This window comes from Ursus arctos, unplaced genomic scaffold, assembly GCF_023065955.2.
Source record: "Ursus arctos isolate Adak ecotype North America unplaced genomic scaffold, UrsArc2.0 scaffold_26, whole genome shotgun sequence".
NCBI classification, from domain to species: domain Eukaryota; kingdom Metazoa; phylum Chordata; class Mammalia; order Carnivora; family Ursidae; genus Ursus; species Ursus arctos.
In genome coordinates this window covers 42,495,621-42,508,313 of record NW_026622941.1, presented here as the reverse complement: position 1 = coordinate 42,508,313, position 12,693 = coordinate 42,495,621, and the positions used below count along the sequence as shown (strand labels likewise).

Below are 12,693 nucleotides of genomic sequence, written 5' to 3'. Positions count from 1 at the left end.
TTCACTTAGCATTATCTCCTCCAGTGCCGTCCATGTTGCAGCAAATGTTGAGAAATCATTCTTTTTGATAGCTGAGTAATATTCCATTGTGTATATGGACCACAACTTCTTAATCCAGTCATCTGTTGAAGGACATCTCGACTCCTTCCACGATTTAGCTGTTGTGGACAATGCTGCTAGGAATCTCTTGAAATAAGAGGTGATTTGTTTGGTTTTCCACAATTCCATTTGTTTTCATGCTTTTCTCTCTCTCGTTTTTTTGAGGGGGAGGTTTCTTCTCCTGCCTCCTCCTACCATTATCCGCAGTCAGGCCAACACAGGGAGCCTTGAAATAGGTCACATGGGGGCAGCTTTAATGATGGGGAGGGGAGAGGCAGGGGCTAGGGGTGGGAGGACAAGTGTGGTCTGACAGCTCGGCACGGGGGCACTGCTGCAGGACCGGCAGGCGTCCAGGTAGAGGAGCCGAGGGCGAATGACAGCCGTGTAAAGCCGACATAGCGGGAAGGCACCCCGAGGGTGAGGGGAAGGGGAAGAAGGAGGCAGCATTACATCTGGGGTGGGCTGGAGGAATATCTGAACTGTGAGGAAGGCCTGAGTGGTGTCTCTATGACGCCCTTACTTTTCTGAAATCACAACCAGGGTGGAATGGACTGTCTGACAGCTGTCTGTCCTGGCTGTCTGTAGAGCTGTCTGGCTCTACAGTTAACGGGCAAGAGAAAGAACATTAGTGCCAGCATGGGGGGAAACGTGGTCTGGGAAACAGGCCCGAATGAGGGTTGGGGCTGGGAAGGACAAGAACTTTCCATGAAGACCCATTTCTGGCTCTCCGTGTTGTGAGTGAAGACGTGTTGCAGGTGAGAACACAGAGGCAGACATGTCAGAGGGGTATCATGAACCAGACAGCATGGAAGCACCCAGACGCCTGTCCCCGCGAGCTGTAGGTAGCCCCGAGAGAACCGAGTTCACGCAGCCATGCACTGAGCCTGTGCCCTGACGCCGTGGAGAATGAAACAGGGAGGGGTAACTTCCCATTGTCTGATGCAGATCTCCTGGGAATTAGAAAATTCCCAAATAGAAAATGAGAACTGCGTGTGACCTCCATGGCCACAGCAGAGGGAAAGGAGGTGACGGTGCCGAGTGCCTGCTGCGTCAGGCCCTGTGCTGGAGGCTGCGTGTCAGGACTGCTGGTGTGCTTCATTGGTCCGAGCAGCATGCGATGAGGCCCTGCTGTGGCCCCGGCAGCGTCCCTGCCCTTATCCGACTGTTGCTGGGGTCTGTGCTGCTTCCGAGCAGTGGGCACACTCTGATTTCCTGATAAGCCTGTTACGTCCTATGTTCCAAGGACTCTGCATTCCCAAACGGAGTCCACACAACAGAGTGTGGGGCTTTTCATGCTCTGGGTGCCTGGCTGCCCACCAGCTTGGCGTCTCAGTTACACCAGTTTGGCCAGGACACCTTCAAATCAGTAGCCGTGCGGTTCGTGGCTCTAAAAAGAAAAAGGAGTCAAATAAAAAAGCCAAAAAAGGACAGAACAAGAAAGGAGAGGTCTGGGGCTGCAAAGAATGACCCTGGGACGAGTGACTGAGTGAGCGGGGTTAAGATAATCATTGACAATCCAGTGTCCCAGGGGAGATATTGAGCAAGTGGCTTCTCCTGGGAGCCTGGGAGCCTCCTGTCCCCCCTTCCCTTGGCCCCGGAGCCGCCAGGCTTTGGAGCAGGATCCGGACACTTTGACGGAGAGTACCCTGTTTAGCAGCCAGTGCAGGGACCAGGACAGGACATCTGCTGCCTTTACGGGTCTCTGCGGCAGGCTGGCCTGTGGGTGGCTGGTTTCCAGCCTGTGTGCTTTCTGAGCTGTTGATGTTATTGGGCTCTGTTGACTGTTAGCCCCTAGAGCACCCTGAACTCAGCTGCTGGGGCTGGAAGAGGAGGGTTTGCGGTTTGTTTTGTTTTTGAAATCCAAGCACTTGGTTTCAGCAGCTTGGTTCAGCGATGCTTTGAGTCCTTGGAAGGAGGGACTCACGTTGCTGGCAGGTGGAGGGGAGCCCCTCCTTGATAAGGGTGAGTCAGAAGCCGGAGACAAGGTCCAGGTGGGATCTTTGGGGAACAGGTGCAGGGCAGGCTGTAAAGACTCAAACGCTGCTCACATCACATTCCCGTGTCAGGGAAGGCTGCCAATTCCCAACCCCAAACCCTAAGCATGATTTTTGGATCCTTAGGCTTATTCTCTGAGTGACTGCTCTGTGCTGAGGGGTTGGAGGTTTGGGGTAAAGATGAATGCGACCCAAGCTCACATCCGGGGACGTGGCTCCTTGCAGCACAAGGAGGACGTGACGGGCTGTGAGAGAGGTACAAGGGATTGTGGGCAGGGGGGATCCAGTCCTACCAGGAGAGTCTGCCCTCTGCGTCCATGTGTATTTCTCAGGGGCTGAACAGTTCCCTTCACAGCGGGGGCTTGCTTTTCTGCTCCACTGGCCACGTTAGAGGCTTTTGACGCTTAGGAGGAAAGTGTTTAGGGGTCTGCGCTTGCCAGCAGCTTGTTGAAAGAAAGATTTCGTCCTACAGGATGATCCCTCTTCTGTTATCAGAGGCAGTAAAGCCTAAAACCCATTACACCAACAGATCGATATCCTTGTGGGGTAGTGGGGGATCCGGGGCAAATGTTCCCATTTTATAGGTAAAGGCACTGAGGATCACAGGGGAAGTCAGCCGCCAAATCACAGGCAGACCTGAGTCTCCACTCCCACCGCGCTCCCTTAGCGAATGCGGGACATGTTATCTGGACGAGCACACCGAGGTGATATAAAAGGTAAAGCTTAAAAATATGGAAATAAAATGTTATCTGATATTTAAGCACCTGGAGGTTACGTAAAAGGTAAGGTTAAGAGTATGGAAGTGAAATGGTGTATGATACCAAAGTTGCATTAATTCTACCCTCCACATTTCAAGAGAAGAGGACTCTCCTTCTTGAACTTGACTTTTAAAAACTGGCAAATGGGTCTAGAAAGGGCAGACGCCCAGTGGAGACAATGGGAAGGGAGACTTGGAGTGAAAGCAGAATCATAGAGCAGTAACGTAGGCAGACTGTGTGCCCGGCACAAGCCTGGGGCATAGCAGATGCTCCATAAATGTCCCTTCCTTTCCTTCACAGAGGGACTGAGACGCCTGTGGCTGGCGTGGCCTGGGCATAGTCATGCTGGAGTAATGGACAATTAGGGCGGTGCTCAGATATCCACAGATAAGGACGCAATTGATTTTGAATTGAGGTTCTCTCCAAAGCTTTCAGCCTTAGGATTTATTTGCCTGATTATGATTATATAAGCCAGATTGGGGGAAAAAAATCAAGGAGACACATGGGTTTGCTTCCTTCAGCATTTTCTTACTGCAAACCAAGTAGCACGAGCGGGTAGCTCCCTGTTCTCCACCCTTATCCCTGCTCCAATCACAGGATTGGGGATTGCGGGGGAGGGAATGTAAGAAGGAACATGACACTTTCTGAGTTTCTGCTACTAACTAGGAACTGTGTTTAGCACATGCCACGTGCTCTGTTCTATTTTTTACAATAGCCATATTCTTCTTATTTGCTTTTGGAAGTGAGGAAATTTAGGCTCAAAGAGCATTTTGAATGATCCAGGGTCATTTAACTAAAATACGATGAAACTGAGACTTAAACTCAAATGTATGATTTTTATGTTATTTTCTGCTCACTCTGTCCTGGGCCCTGAGAAATCCTGGTTCTGCAACGCATGGGCTACGTGGAATGCACGACCTTAGCACCAGAAAAGAGAAGGAGATAGCTTTGCTTCACCCAAAATAGTAGTGATACCTAACATTTGTATCGTGTCATGGTTTTCAAAACACTTTGTGTGAATTTCCCATTTTATAGCTAAGAGTACAGAGCCTCAACGTTGAATTCAAAGTCACAGAGCCTGGAAATCGCAAATTGGGGCTCACACCTAGACCATTTGACCTTAAATTCCATTCCAGTCCTCACATGCCTGGCCACACAGGCAAAGGAAGGACTGCGATTGAGTTTAGGGGTGGATGCTCTCTGCTTTTGGTGACTCGATGGGTTTTCTGGTATTCATCCGTCCCTGGTGATCTTGAGAAGTCGGACTTCCCGGCTGCCTAGCAGAAACACCCGATAATACATGATTACTGACTGGTTACATCAATAGACACTCAGACCTTGGAGTCATGGAAAGCCTTTGATGACAGCCTCTTGCTGGGTGCTCAGAGTCGGACAGACCCAGGAATAGAGAGGTTTTTCTCTAAGTCCCTCATCCTTTGGGTTTTCATGTGGGTAAGTGAACAGAGTTGATAAATATGAGGACTTCTAGTTACAAGAAAGAAAATTCTCCTCCTCTCAGTGACTGACTCTTGTGCTCTCCTGGTGTGGTATGTATGGGAAGGAGTCAAGATATTTTGAAAAATGCCAATTTTTTTGAAGCATCCTAGGCCAACTTCTTTCTGTAAGGGCATGCATACCTGCCCCTGTTACTTTGTACTCCACAAAATTACTTGTGGACACTCTCCCTGGAGCAGAGGGAGAAGCAAGAACTCTAAAGCTGCCACTGAGGGGCCCCATAGTTAATAAGCCTGTCACCTCTTTCATCAGCCTCACCGGGTGGCAAGCCGGCACAGGCCCGGTGGTAGCTGCCCTCCTTTGGGTTGGTCCAGAGCAGGGAACAACATTCTGCAGAAGGTCTTTTTTTTTTTTTTTTTTTCTGATTGAGAAACCCACGTCCTGATCTCCTCTTTTGATGATTTCACAAAAATCGAATTGCATGACAGATGCCCAGATAAACAGGAGGAGTTTGCAGTCAAAGCAAGTTTTGGGATGGAGCTGATTAGTAGATTTTTAATGGCTATTAGCTTGATAATCACTAACCAGGCGTAGCTTCCAGGGAGACCAAACCCATGCACAAGTGTGTCCACACCCATGCACACTGACACCTCATTGGCAGGTATAAAAGGGGGGGACCCTGACAGTCTCCCGACAGCAGAGCGTAGTCTCCAGCCTTAACTCGTCTCAGAAACCTCAGTTTTCCTCACTGGGCAGAGGCGTCATGAGTTGTCAGATCTCGTGCAGATCTCGAAGAGGAGGAGGAGGAGGGTTCCGGGGCTTCAGCAGCGGCTCGGCCGTGGTCTCCGGTGGGAGCCGGAGATCGGCCTCTAGCTTCTCCTGCTTGAGCCGCCATGGTGGTGGCGGAGGGGGCTACGGCGGTGGCGGCTTTGGCAGTCGGAGTCTTGTCGGCCTCGGAGGCACCAAGAGCATCTCTATTAGTGTGGCCGGAGGAGGTGGAAGCTTTGGCGCCGGTGCTGGATTTGGTGGCAGAGGCGGTGGCTTTGGAGGCGGCAGTGGCTTCGGTGGAGGTGGCTTTGGAGGCAGTGGCTTCGGTGGAGGTGGCTTTGGACGCGGTGGCTTTGGCGGAGGCCGCTTTGGAGGTGGCGGTGGCTTTGGAGGTTTTGGAGGTTTTGGGGGTTTTGGCGGCATTGGGCCTGAAGAATTCCCCGGCGGAGGCATCCACGAGGTCTCCATCAACCAGAGCCTCCTGCAGCCTCTCAACGTGAAAGTGGACCCAGAGATCCAGAACGTGAAGGCTCAGGAGCGGGAGCAGATCAAGACACTCAACAACAAATTTGCTTCTTTCATCGACAAGGTGAGTCACGAGAAGCTGGCTCCGTCCGATGCTCAGGATGCCCCGCTTCCACTACGCACCGGAGAGGAAGCAGCTCAGAGTCACTTCTTTTAGGAGGCCTTGGTGTGGTCAAACTAGCCTGGCTTATTTCCCAAATGGCAAAGATGCTGGCTTCATGGGCTGCGTCTTCTGAAACAGTCTGCAGCTAGAAATTAAGTATGCCTTGGGCTTCACTGTTTCAGCCTAAATAAGTAAGATTTATGGAAAATTCGGAAAATCGTGGGAAAAACTGAAATAGACAGGTAATGGACTGAGGAGTTCAGGCCAAGAGGCAGCAGGTGTCAGAAGGAAGAAGTTGGAAAGACATCTTCTGAGATAGTCTTTCCTTCCCTGGAAGTCATTACTCTCTTAAGTTCTGGAAAGCTGAACCTGCTTGGGGTTGAGTGAAATTCCCGCCTTCAAGAGAAGCATGCTCAGTTTTGTGACCTATAAATTCTTTATTGGGGTCACTTTCGAGCGTTACAGGGTTTAGTCCTACTTCAAGGCAGATGAACTTGCCCAAGAAATTTATGAGGCTCTTAAAAATCAGACCGAGGAGCCCTGCCCTGCAGTGCTCGCACACTCAGCACCTTTAGGGGCAGTGCCAGTGGACGCCTGTTTTTGGTTTGCCCAAGACTTTATAGGACTTTTGCTGGGAATTCAACTAGGATGGGAGAGGGAAATGGCCTGGAGTCTCGGGAGCAGCTGCAAACAAGATAGTGGGCGGTGAAGTAGGAGAAAGAGTTCTCTGCATGGAAAGTGCCAGATGTCACATTAGGAGTCTGTAGAACTTTCCAAGTGTGGAGGCAGGGAGCTTGGGCTGGATCCGGCATCCGGCTTGTGAGCACAAAGCCGCGTAGACTTCTTTATGTCCCGAAGCAGGATCAGAGCTGCCTCTGGCAAGTGAGGCTCGCCGGTGGGAAGGGCAATCCAGAGCTCCCGTGCTCTTCCTCTGGTCCCCGCAGGTGCGGTTCCTGGAGCAGCAGAACCAGGTGCTGCAGACCAAGTGGGAGCTGCTGCAGCAGCTGGACGTGGGCACCCGCACCACTAACCTGGAGCCCATCTTCCAAGCGTACATTGCCAAACTGAAGACGTACGTGGATACGCTCTCTGCAGAACGGACATCCCAAGATTCAGAGCTGAACAACATGCAGGATCTCGTTGAGGATTTTAAGAAGAAGTAGGTGGCCGAGTAAACACTGAATGGATATTGACTGTAGCCATCCGATCATTCCCCCAGGAGGCCCCTCATGTCCCCATTGCATTTGTGGTGATGATTTGTGTGTGCCTGTTCTTTGTGAGGAAGACATTGAGGGCTTCAGAGATCGTGTTTTCTTCACATGTTTGGGAGTTAATTTATAAAAAGCATCCTTATTTGGGACATCATAGTTAGCATTTGGAGAGTGAAGGAGTGTTCCATACTCTTAGAGAGTGGAGGATTTGGGGGTGAGTCCAGTAGGAAAGGGGAAAGAAAAAAGTAAACAAAGTAGAACGAATCTAACAGCTGTGTCCCCGGATCCCCACAGGTACGAGGATGAAATCAACAAGCGCACAGCCGCCGAGAATGATTTTGTGACCCTTAAAAAGGTGAGCAAGAGAATGTCACGGCTGGGTGGGACTGAGGGGGCTTCAGAAGCCCACTGGATCCAGGCAGACGGGCTGGAGTACAACTCTGAGTGGAAACAGCAGCAACCAGAGGAAAGGATGAGGCATGTGCACCGCTGGTTCTCTTGAAAACAAACGTGTCTGCAGTTCAAGCTGCTGGAGCATTTCTACCGATAACCTCCTTAAAGCTTACGGCGGGCTGTGCAAGACGCAAACAGAAAGCACTTCCGTTTTCTTCTAAAGAGCTGAGGAAGGGATGGACATCCCTTAGGATGCTAACAGATGCTGTTGGTCGTGCTGACGAGTTTGGGCTAGAAGGCAGAAGTGTGGCTTCTCAGGCCGGTTCCTGCAGAAGCTTTGGTGTAAAATCCACAGAAGTTCCAGAGAGGTGGGATGGACGGACGCCATGGGAGAGTTGAGGGCTGTTAACAGGCACTGGGCCCTGTAGTGGGAACACACAGTGTCTCAAGCAGGAGGGAGAGAATGGTTGACAAAGCTCGTCCCGCCAGAGCTCTGATGGTCTTGGGGAAGGTGAGCAGTGGACGAGGGCGGGGGCCCCCAGTCGAGGTGCACTGTGGACTCCGCGCCAAACGACGCCCCATGGAGACATGGCTCACCTGAGGTGCCTGGGATGTGGGACAGCAGCTGACAGGGACTGGGTGGAAGAGAGGGACAGAAAGTGTGGGGCCCATACCTTGAGCCGTGCGTGAGTGTCGCCAGAGGCCCCTGACGTTTTCTGCAGGATGTGGACAATACCTACATGACCAAGGTGGAGCTACAGGCCAAGACGGACGTGCTGACCCAGGAGATTGAGTTCTTTAAATTCCTGTTTGATGCGGTAAGGAGGCTGCTCCTGGAAAGCCCCTTGCTTCCCACTCTTCCTACCAAAGCAGTCCTTCTCAATGGGCAAAAAGGGGGGATGAGTGGGGTTTATGGACTGGCTGACTCCCACTTTGCCACCACTCCAGCCTACTAGGGGTTTCTGGGGTGCAGGTCTTGGAGGAGAGGAACTATCTCTTCTGATGTCACAGGAGTGAAGGCTCGGGAAACCCGGGACACTATCCCTTCACTCCATTCCTCCAGTGTCCAGCTGCCCTTAGGAAGAGAGCCGTCCTTTTCCCATCCCCATGTCTCATGTACTTCAGACCTCCCCTCCGTGTCCATGTGTACACATATCTTCCGAAACATTTGTCATCCACAGGGTTCTTTCTGGGGGCACCAAACTTATCAACACTGTCTAAATGGTGGAGGCTAGACAGCAGGGAGATCAGAAATAGATGCCTCTCCCATAATTCTCTGCATCCCCTTAGCAGAGGCCTAAGATGGGTGGTGATCTCGCTTTCTCCCAGCCATCGTATCCCACCCAGCTTCGTCTGAGTGTCTGTGTTTCCCTAACACTGGGGAGGGGGCTGCCTCCTCACCGCTTTTGGCTGTGGGCAGGGAAGCCATGGCCAGACCTCCCATTGTGTTGCAGGAGCTGTCCCAGATCCGGCAGACTATCACCGACACCAACGTCGTCCTGTCCATGGACAACAACCGCAGCCTGGACCTGGACAGCATCATCTCTGAGGTCCGCGCCCAGTACGAGGAGATCGCCCGGAAGAGCAAGGACGAGGCCGAGGCGCTGTACCACAGCAAGGCAAGGACGCGAGAGCAGAGAGAGCCACAGCTTGAACAAGCTGGGTTTCACCTCGGCCAGAAGTGGCCAGTGAGATGACAGGTGCCTTTGTCTAATGGAAGTTGGGCCTCATTCCCAAGCAAGAGTGTCCACGGGACCACAACTGCCCTCAACTAAGAATGGCACCGACTCCTTTTGGGGATGTGAGATAGCCCCCCACCTCTCACGAAGCCGGCTTGGTTGACCCGCCCTGTAGTAGACTTTCCTTAGCTCCAGCCAGGCTTTCTCCAAGCTGCCACTGTCCTCCTCTTCCCGTACAGTATGAAGAGCTCCAGGTGACCGCGGGGAAACACGGAGACAGCCTGAAGGAGGTCAAGATGGAGATCAGCGAGCTGAACCGCGTGATCCAGAGGCTGCAAGGGGAGATCGCCCATGTGAAGAAGCAGGTGGGCACAGCCCTGAGGGCTGTGCGGCTCCAGGGGTCGGGTCGAGTGGGGCTTGGGCGGGTGGGAAGTCATGTGTCGGTGTGTGGGGGGGGCGGGAATGTGTGAGCGTGTGTGTATGTGTGTGTGTGTGAGAAAGAGGAGAAACTGAGAAATTCTCGTCTAGCATATGTTGATCTCAAACATCTCGAGCGTATCATCAATTAAGGCTTGTAACAATTTTTATGGTGGCCTAAGAGACGTTCCAAAGTGAGGATTCGTGCAGGGAAGGACTGTGTTACCTTTCGGAAAGCTTCCACAAATGAAAGGGAGTGCTGACAGATAAAGCACAAGGTCATTTGGTTGCGGGGGGTTGGAGGCAGAGGGTCCCCTCCCACGCTTGGCATGGGCCCTAAGCACCAGCGGTGGTGGTGGGGGCAGCAGGTGTGGCAGGGAGCTGGCCAGCGGATGGGCGTGAGCTTGGAAGAGATCGTGTGGGGCAAAGAGTCGACTCCCAAGGCAGCAGAAGTTCTGTGAAGCAGTCCATGTTTCATCTGCAGCTGTAAACTGGGATAATGCCCTGTGTTGTGAGGACAAGGGTCATCACGGGGAAAGCATAAGGGTCCAGTCACAGGTGACTGGAAGACAATGCCCCAGGGATGACCAGGGCCAGTGAGTCTGGCTTCCCACACCCTAAACACATTTTCCCCCCAAGCCCCCCTGCCAGGCAGACTCTACTCTCCAGACCAACAGAAACCTTTCCTCCTTCTCTCCCAGTGTAAGAGTGTGCAAGAAGCCATTGCGGATGCTGAGCAGAAGGGAGAGCACGCCCTCAAAGATGCCCAGAGCAAGCTCTCGGACCTGGAGGATGCCCTGCAGCAGGCCCGGGAGGACCTGACCCGGCTGCTGCGCGACTACCAGGAGCTCCTGAACGTCAAGCTGGCCCTGGACGTGGAGATCGCCACCTATCGCAAGCTGCTGGAGGGCGAGGAGTGCAGGTGGGGGGTCCTGGGGAGGCAGAAGCCCCTCTCTCCTAGAACCAGGGCTGGAGGCCAAGGCAGGGAAAGCTGGGGCGGGGGGTGGGGAGCAGGGCCTTCTGACAGCCGAGAGCTGACATCGCGAGGTTCCTCAAGCAGCCATTCTCGTCCCAAAGCATTAGTGTAGAGTTGTAGATTTATCAATACGGAATGACTATCAAAGCAGATTAAATTCAGCAAGTTAATCTTGGTCTTTTCCGAAAGAGAAAATAAAATGTGGTGAAAACAGGTTAGTCCTAGACAGCCTGAAACATTGGCCTATGGGTAAGCAGGGTGCACGGCGCCTTCTCCCTCCACCTTGTGACCCGGAGCAGGGGGACCATGTTGGAAGGTGCTGACTGGCTGGCTATTCCCCGGCAGCAGGTGCCAGACCCGGTTCTGTGCAGATTTCTGGCGTGACAAACTGAATCATTTGCTCACCTCCCAAGGGGCATCTTTCCCTCCTCTGTTTGAAGACCCTCTCTGAACCCTTTGTCCATGTTAGCGGCATCCCCAGTGATTTCATCTGGCTGAAGCAACCGGAAGGGGGAAGCCACCCCAGGCCACCAGCAAGCCAGCATGACAAGGAGGAGCCGCTTTGCTTCGGCTGTTGCTCTGCGCCTGTCTTCGAGGCCAGGCCTCCTATGCCCCGCCTGCAGGAAGAAGCGGGAAAGATTTCGGATGCAGCCAAGGCGGCAGGGGCAGGAGGGTAGACTAGGGAGGCTGTACAGAGTTGTAGTTCTTTCTGAGTTGCATGTTCACAGTGCAGCCTCGTTTCAAAATTTCTAGCAGGGCTTGGGATCGGACTATCAGACCGATGGGTTTCAATTCAAAACTGTGTTGCAAATCAGAAGTGAATTTGCTTGTCGAGATGCCTCGGGCTGCTACGCCGTGTGGACAGACGTGGGGCCTGCCCACCTGTGCGATCTGGCAGCACGGAAGAGAGCGGGCTCTGGAAGGCCCCGGTGGCTGGTGGTCGAGGTGCATGCTTGCAGGCGGAAGCTATGGAACGCTGCACACAGACCCCAAGGGCCCTGCCATGAGCTCTTTTTTCTGTTCCTGACAGGATGTCCGGAGACCTCAGTAGCAACGTGACTGTGTGTAAGTAGTGGGGGGCTCCTGTCCCATGGGGGGTGTGTCGGGAGGACGCAGGCCGAGGTGGTCGGAATTGCCATGGGGACACCATCTCTCTCCGCAGCTGTGACCAGCAGCACCATATCTTCGAGCGCGTCATCCAAGGGCGGCTTTGGAGGCTATGGGTCTGGAGGTAGAGGATCCGGTTCTGGAGGAGGCTACAGCTCCAGAAGTGGCAGTTACAGCTCTGGAGGCAGGGGCTCAAGCTCCAGAGGGGGCGGTGGAGGGGGCTACGGCTCCGGCGGCGGCTCCAGAGGGGGTTCCGTCTCTGGAGGAGGATACAGCTCTGGAGGCGGTTCCAGAGGAGATTCTAGCTCTGGAGGAGTATACAGCTCTGGAGGCGGTTCCAGAGGGGGTTCCGTCTCTGGAGGAGGATACAGCTCTGGAGGGGGTTCCAGAGGAGGCTCTGGCTCTGGGGGAGGCTCTGGAGGGGCATATGGCTCTGGAGGTGGCTCTAGAGGCGGTTCCAGCTCTGAAAAGGGTGGTTCTGGCTCAGGTGAAGCTTATGGTTCCAGTGTGACCTTCTCTTTTAGATAAGGTTGGAGGTCCCCTCTTGACTCTTGCGCTTTAGAACGTAGAAGCCTGTCTCTGCACATCCAGTGGACAGCAGGTGAAACCTTGTCATCCACCTCTGATGGCGCTTTGGAGGAAAGGGATGCCCACACACCATGTTTGAAATATCTTCTCTCCAAACCCATTAGTTGGAGCCAGTGACACCCTCTGTGCCCTAGGGAAGACTCTGCATTGCCTGGGCTTGTACTTCCAGCCATGCCCCCTTTCCTGGCCCCTCCTTGCATTGCCCATTTGCTGGTCCTTCTCCTGACGACTACTCTGTTGGGGGCCTCATCTCAAAGCCTGCGCCTTTCTCGTGGCCCTGCCCCCAGGGAAACCTGTTTCTGTGTACATAGCCCACCTTGCTGGCTCTGCATCTAAAGTGCTGTGGTCTTGGTGTCTGCACAATAAACTTCATTTGCAATTTATAACATGTGGTGTGTGTGTAATGTCAAGCCTTGGCAGAAGTGGGTAGCTGGGAGTTATTATTCATCGCTGTCTGATTAAGATACCAGAAAATGGAGAGATTGGGAAATGATAAAAGAGAAGCTTCCTGGAGCAGGGACATGTTGCTCGGAGGCAGTGTGGCTGGGAGAAGCCAAGGGTATTTTTTTTTCTGGACGTCTCTAACATCAGAGACAGGAGGGGCTAGCCCTGGAGTCAGG

At 53.1% G+C, this 12,693-nt stretch overlaps 1 protein-coding gene across 2 annotated transcripts; it reads left to right on the top strand.

Annotated features, from left to right (window-relative positions):
- Positions 1-5,069: 5,069 nt before the first annotated feature.
- KRT2 (keratin 2) lies at positions 5,070-12,419 on the top strand. 2 transcript variants are annotated; one of them, XM_026501796.3, is made up of 10 exons: positions 5,070-5,663; positions 6,647-6,861; positions 7,208-7,268; positions 8,029-8,124; positions 8,761-8,925; positions 9,225-9,350; positions 10,104-10,324; positions 11,409-11,443; positions 11,541-11,735; positions 11,850-12,419. In XM_026501796.3, the coding sequence occupies exons 1-10, from the start codon at positions 5,070-5,072 to the stop codon at positions 12,011-12,013; spliced, it is 1,872 nt and encodes a 623-aa protein (XP_026357581.1). In that variant the 3' UTR covers positions 12,014-12,419. The 2 variants fall into 2 exon arrangements, with proteins under 2 accessions (XP_026357581.1, XP_026357579.1); XM_026501794.3 differs by having other exon boundaries at positions 11,541-12,419.
- The last annotated feature ends 274 nt before the right edge of the window (positions 12,420-12,693 follow it).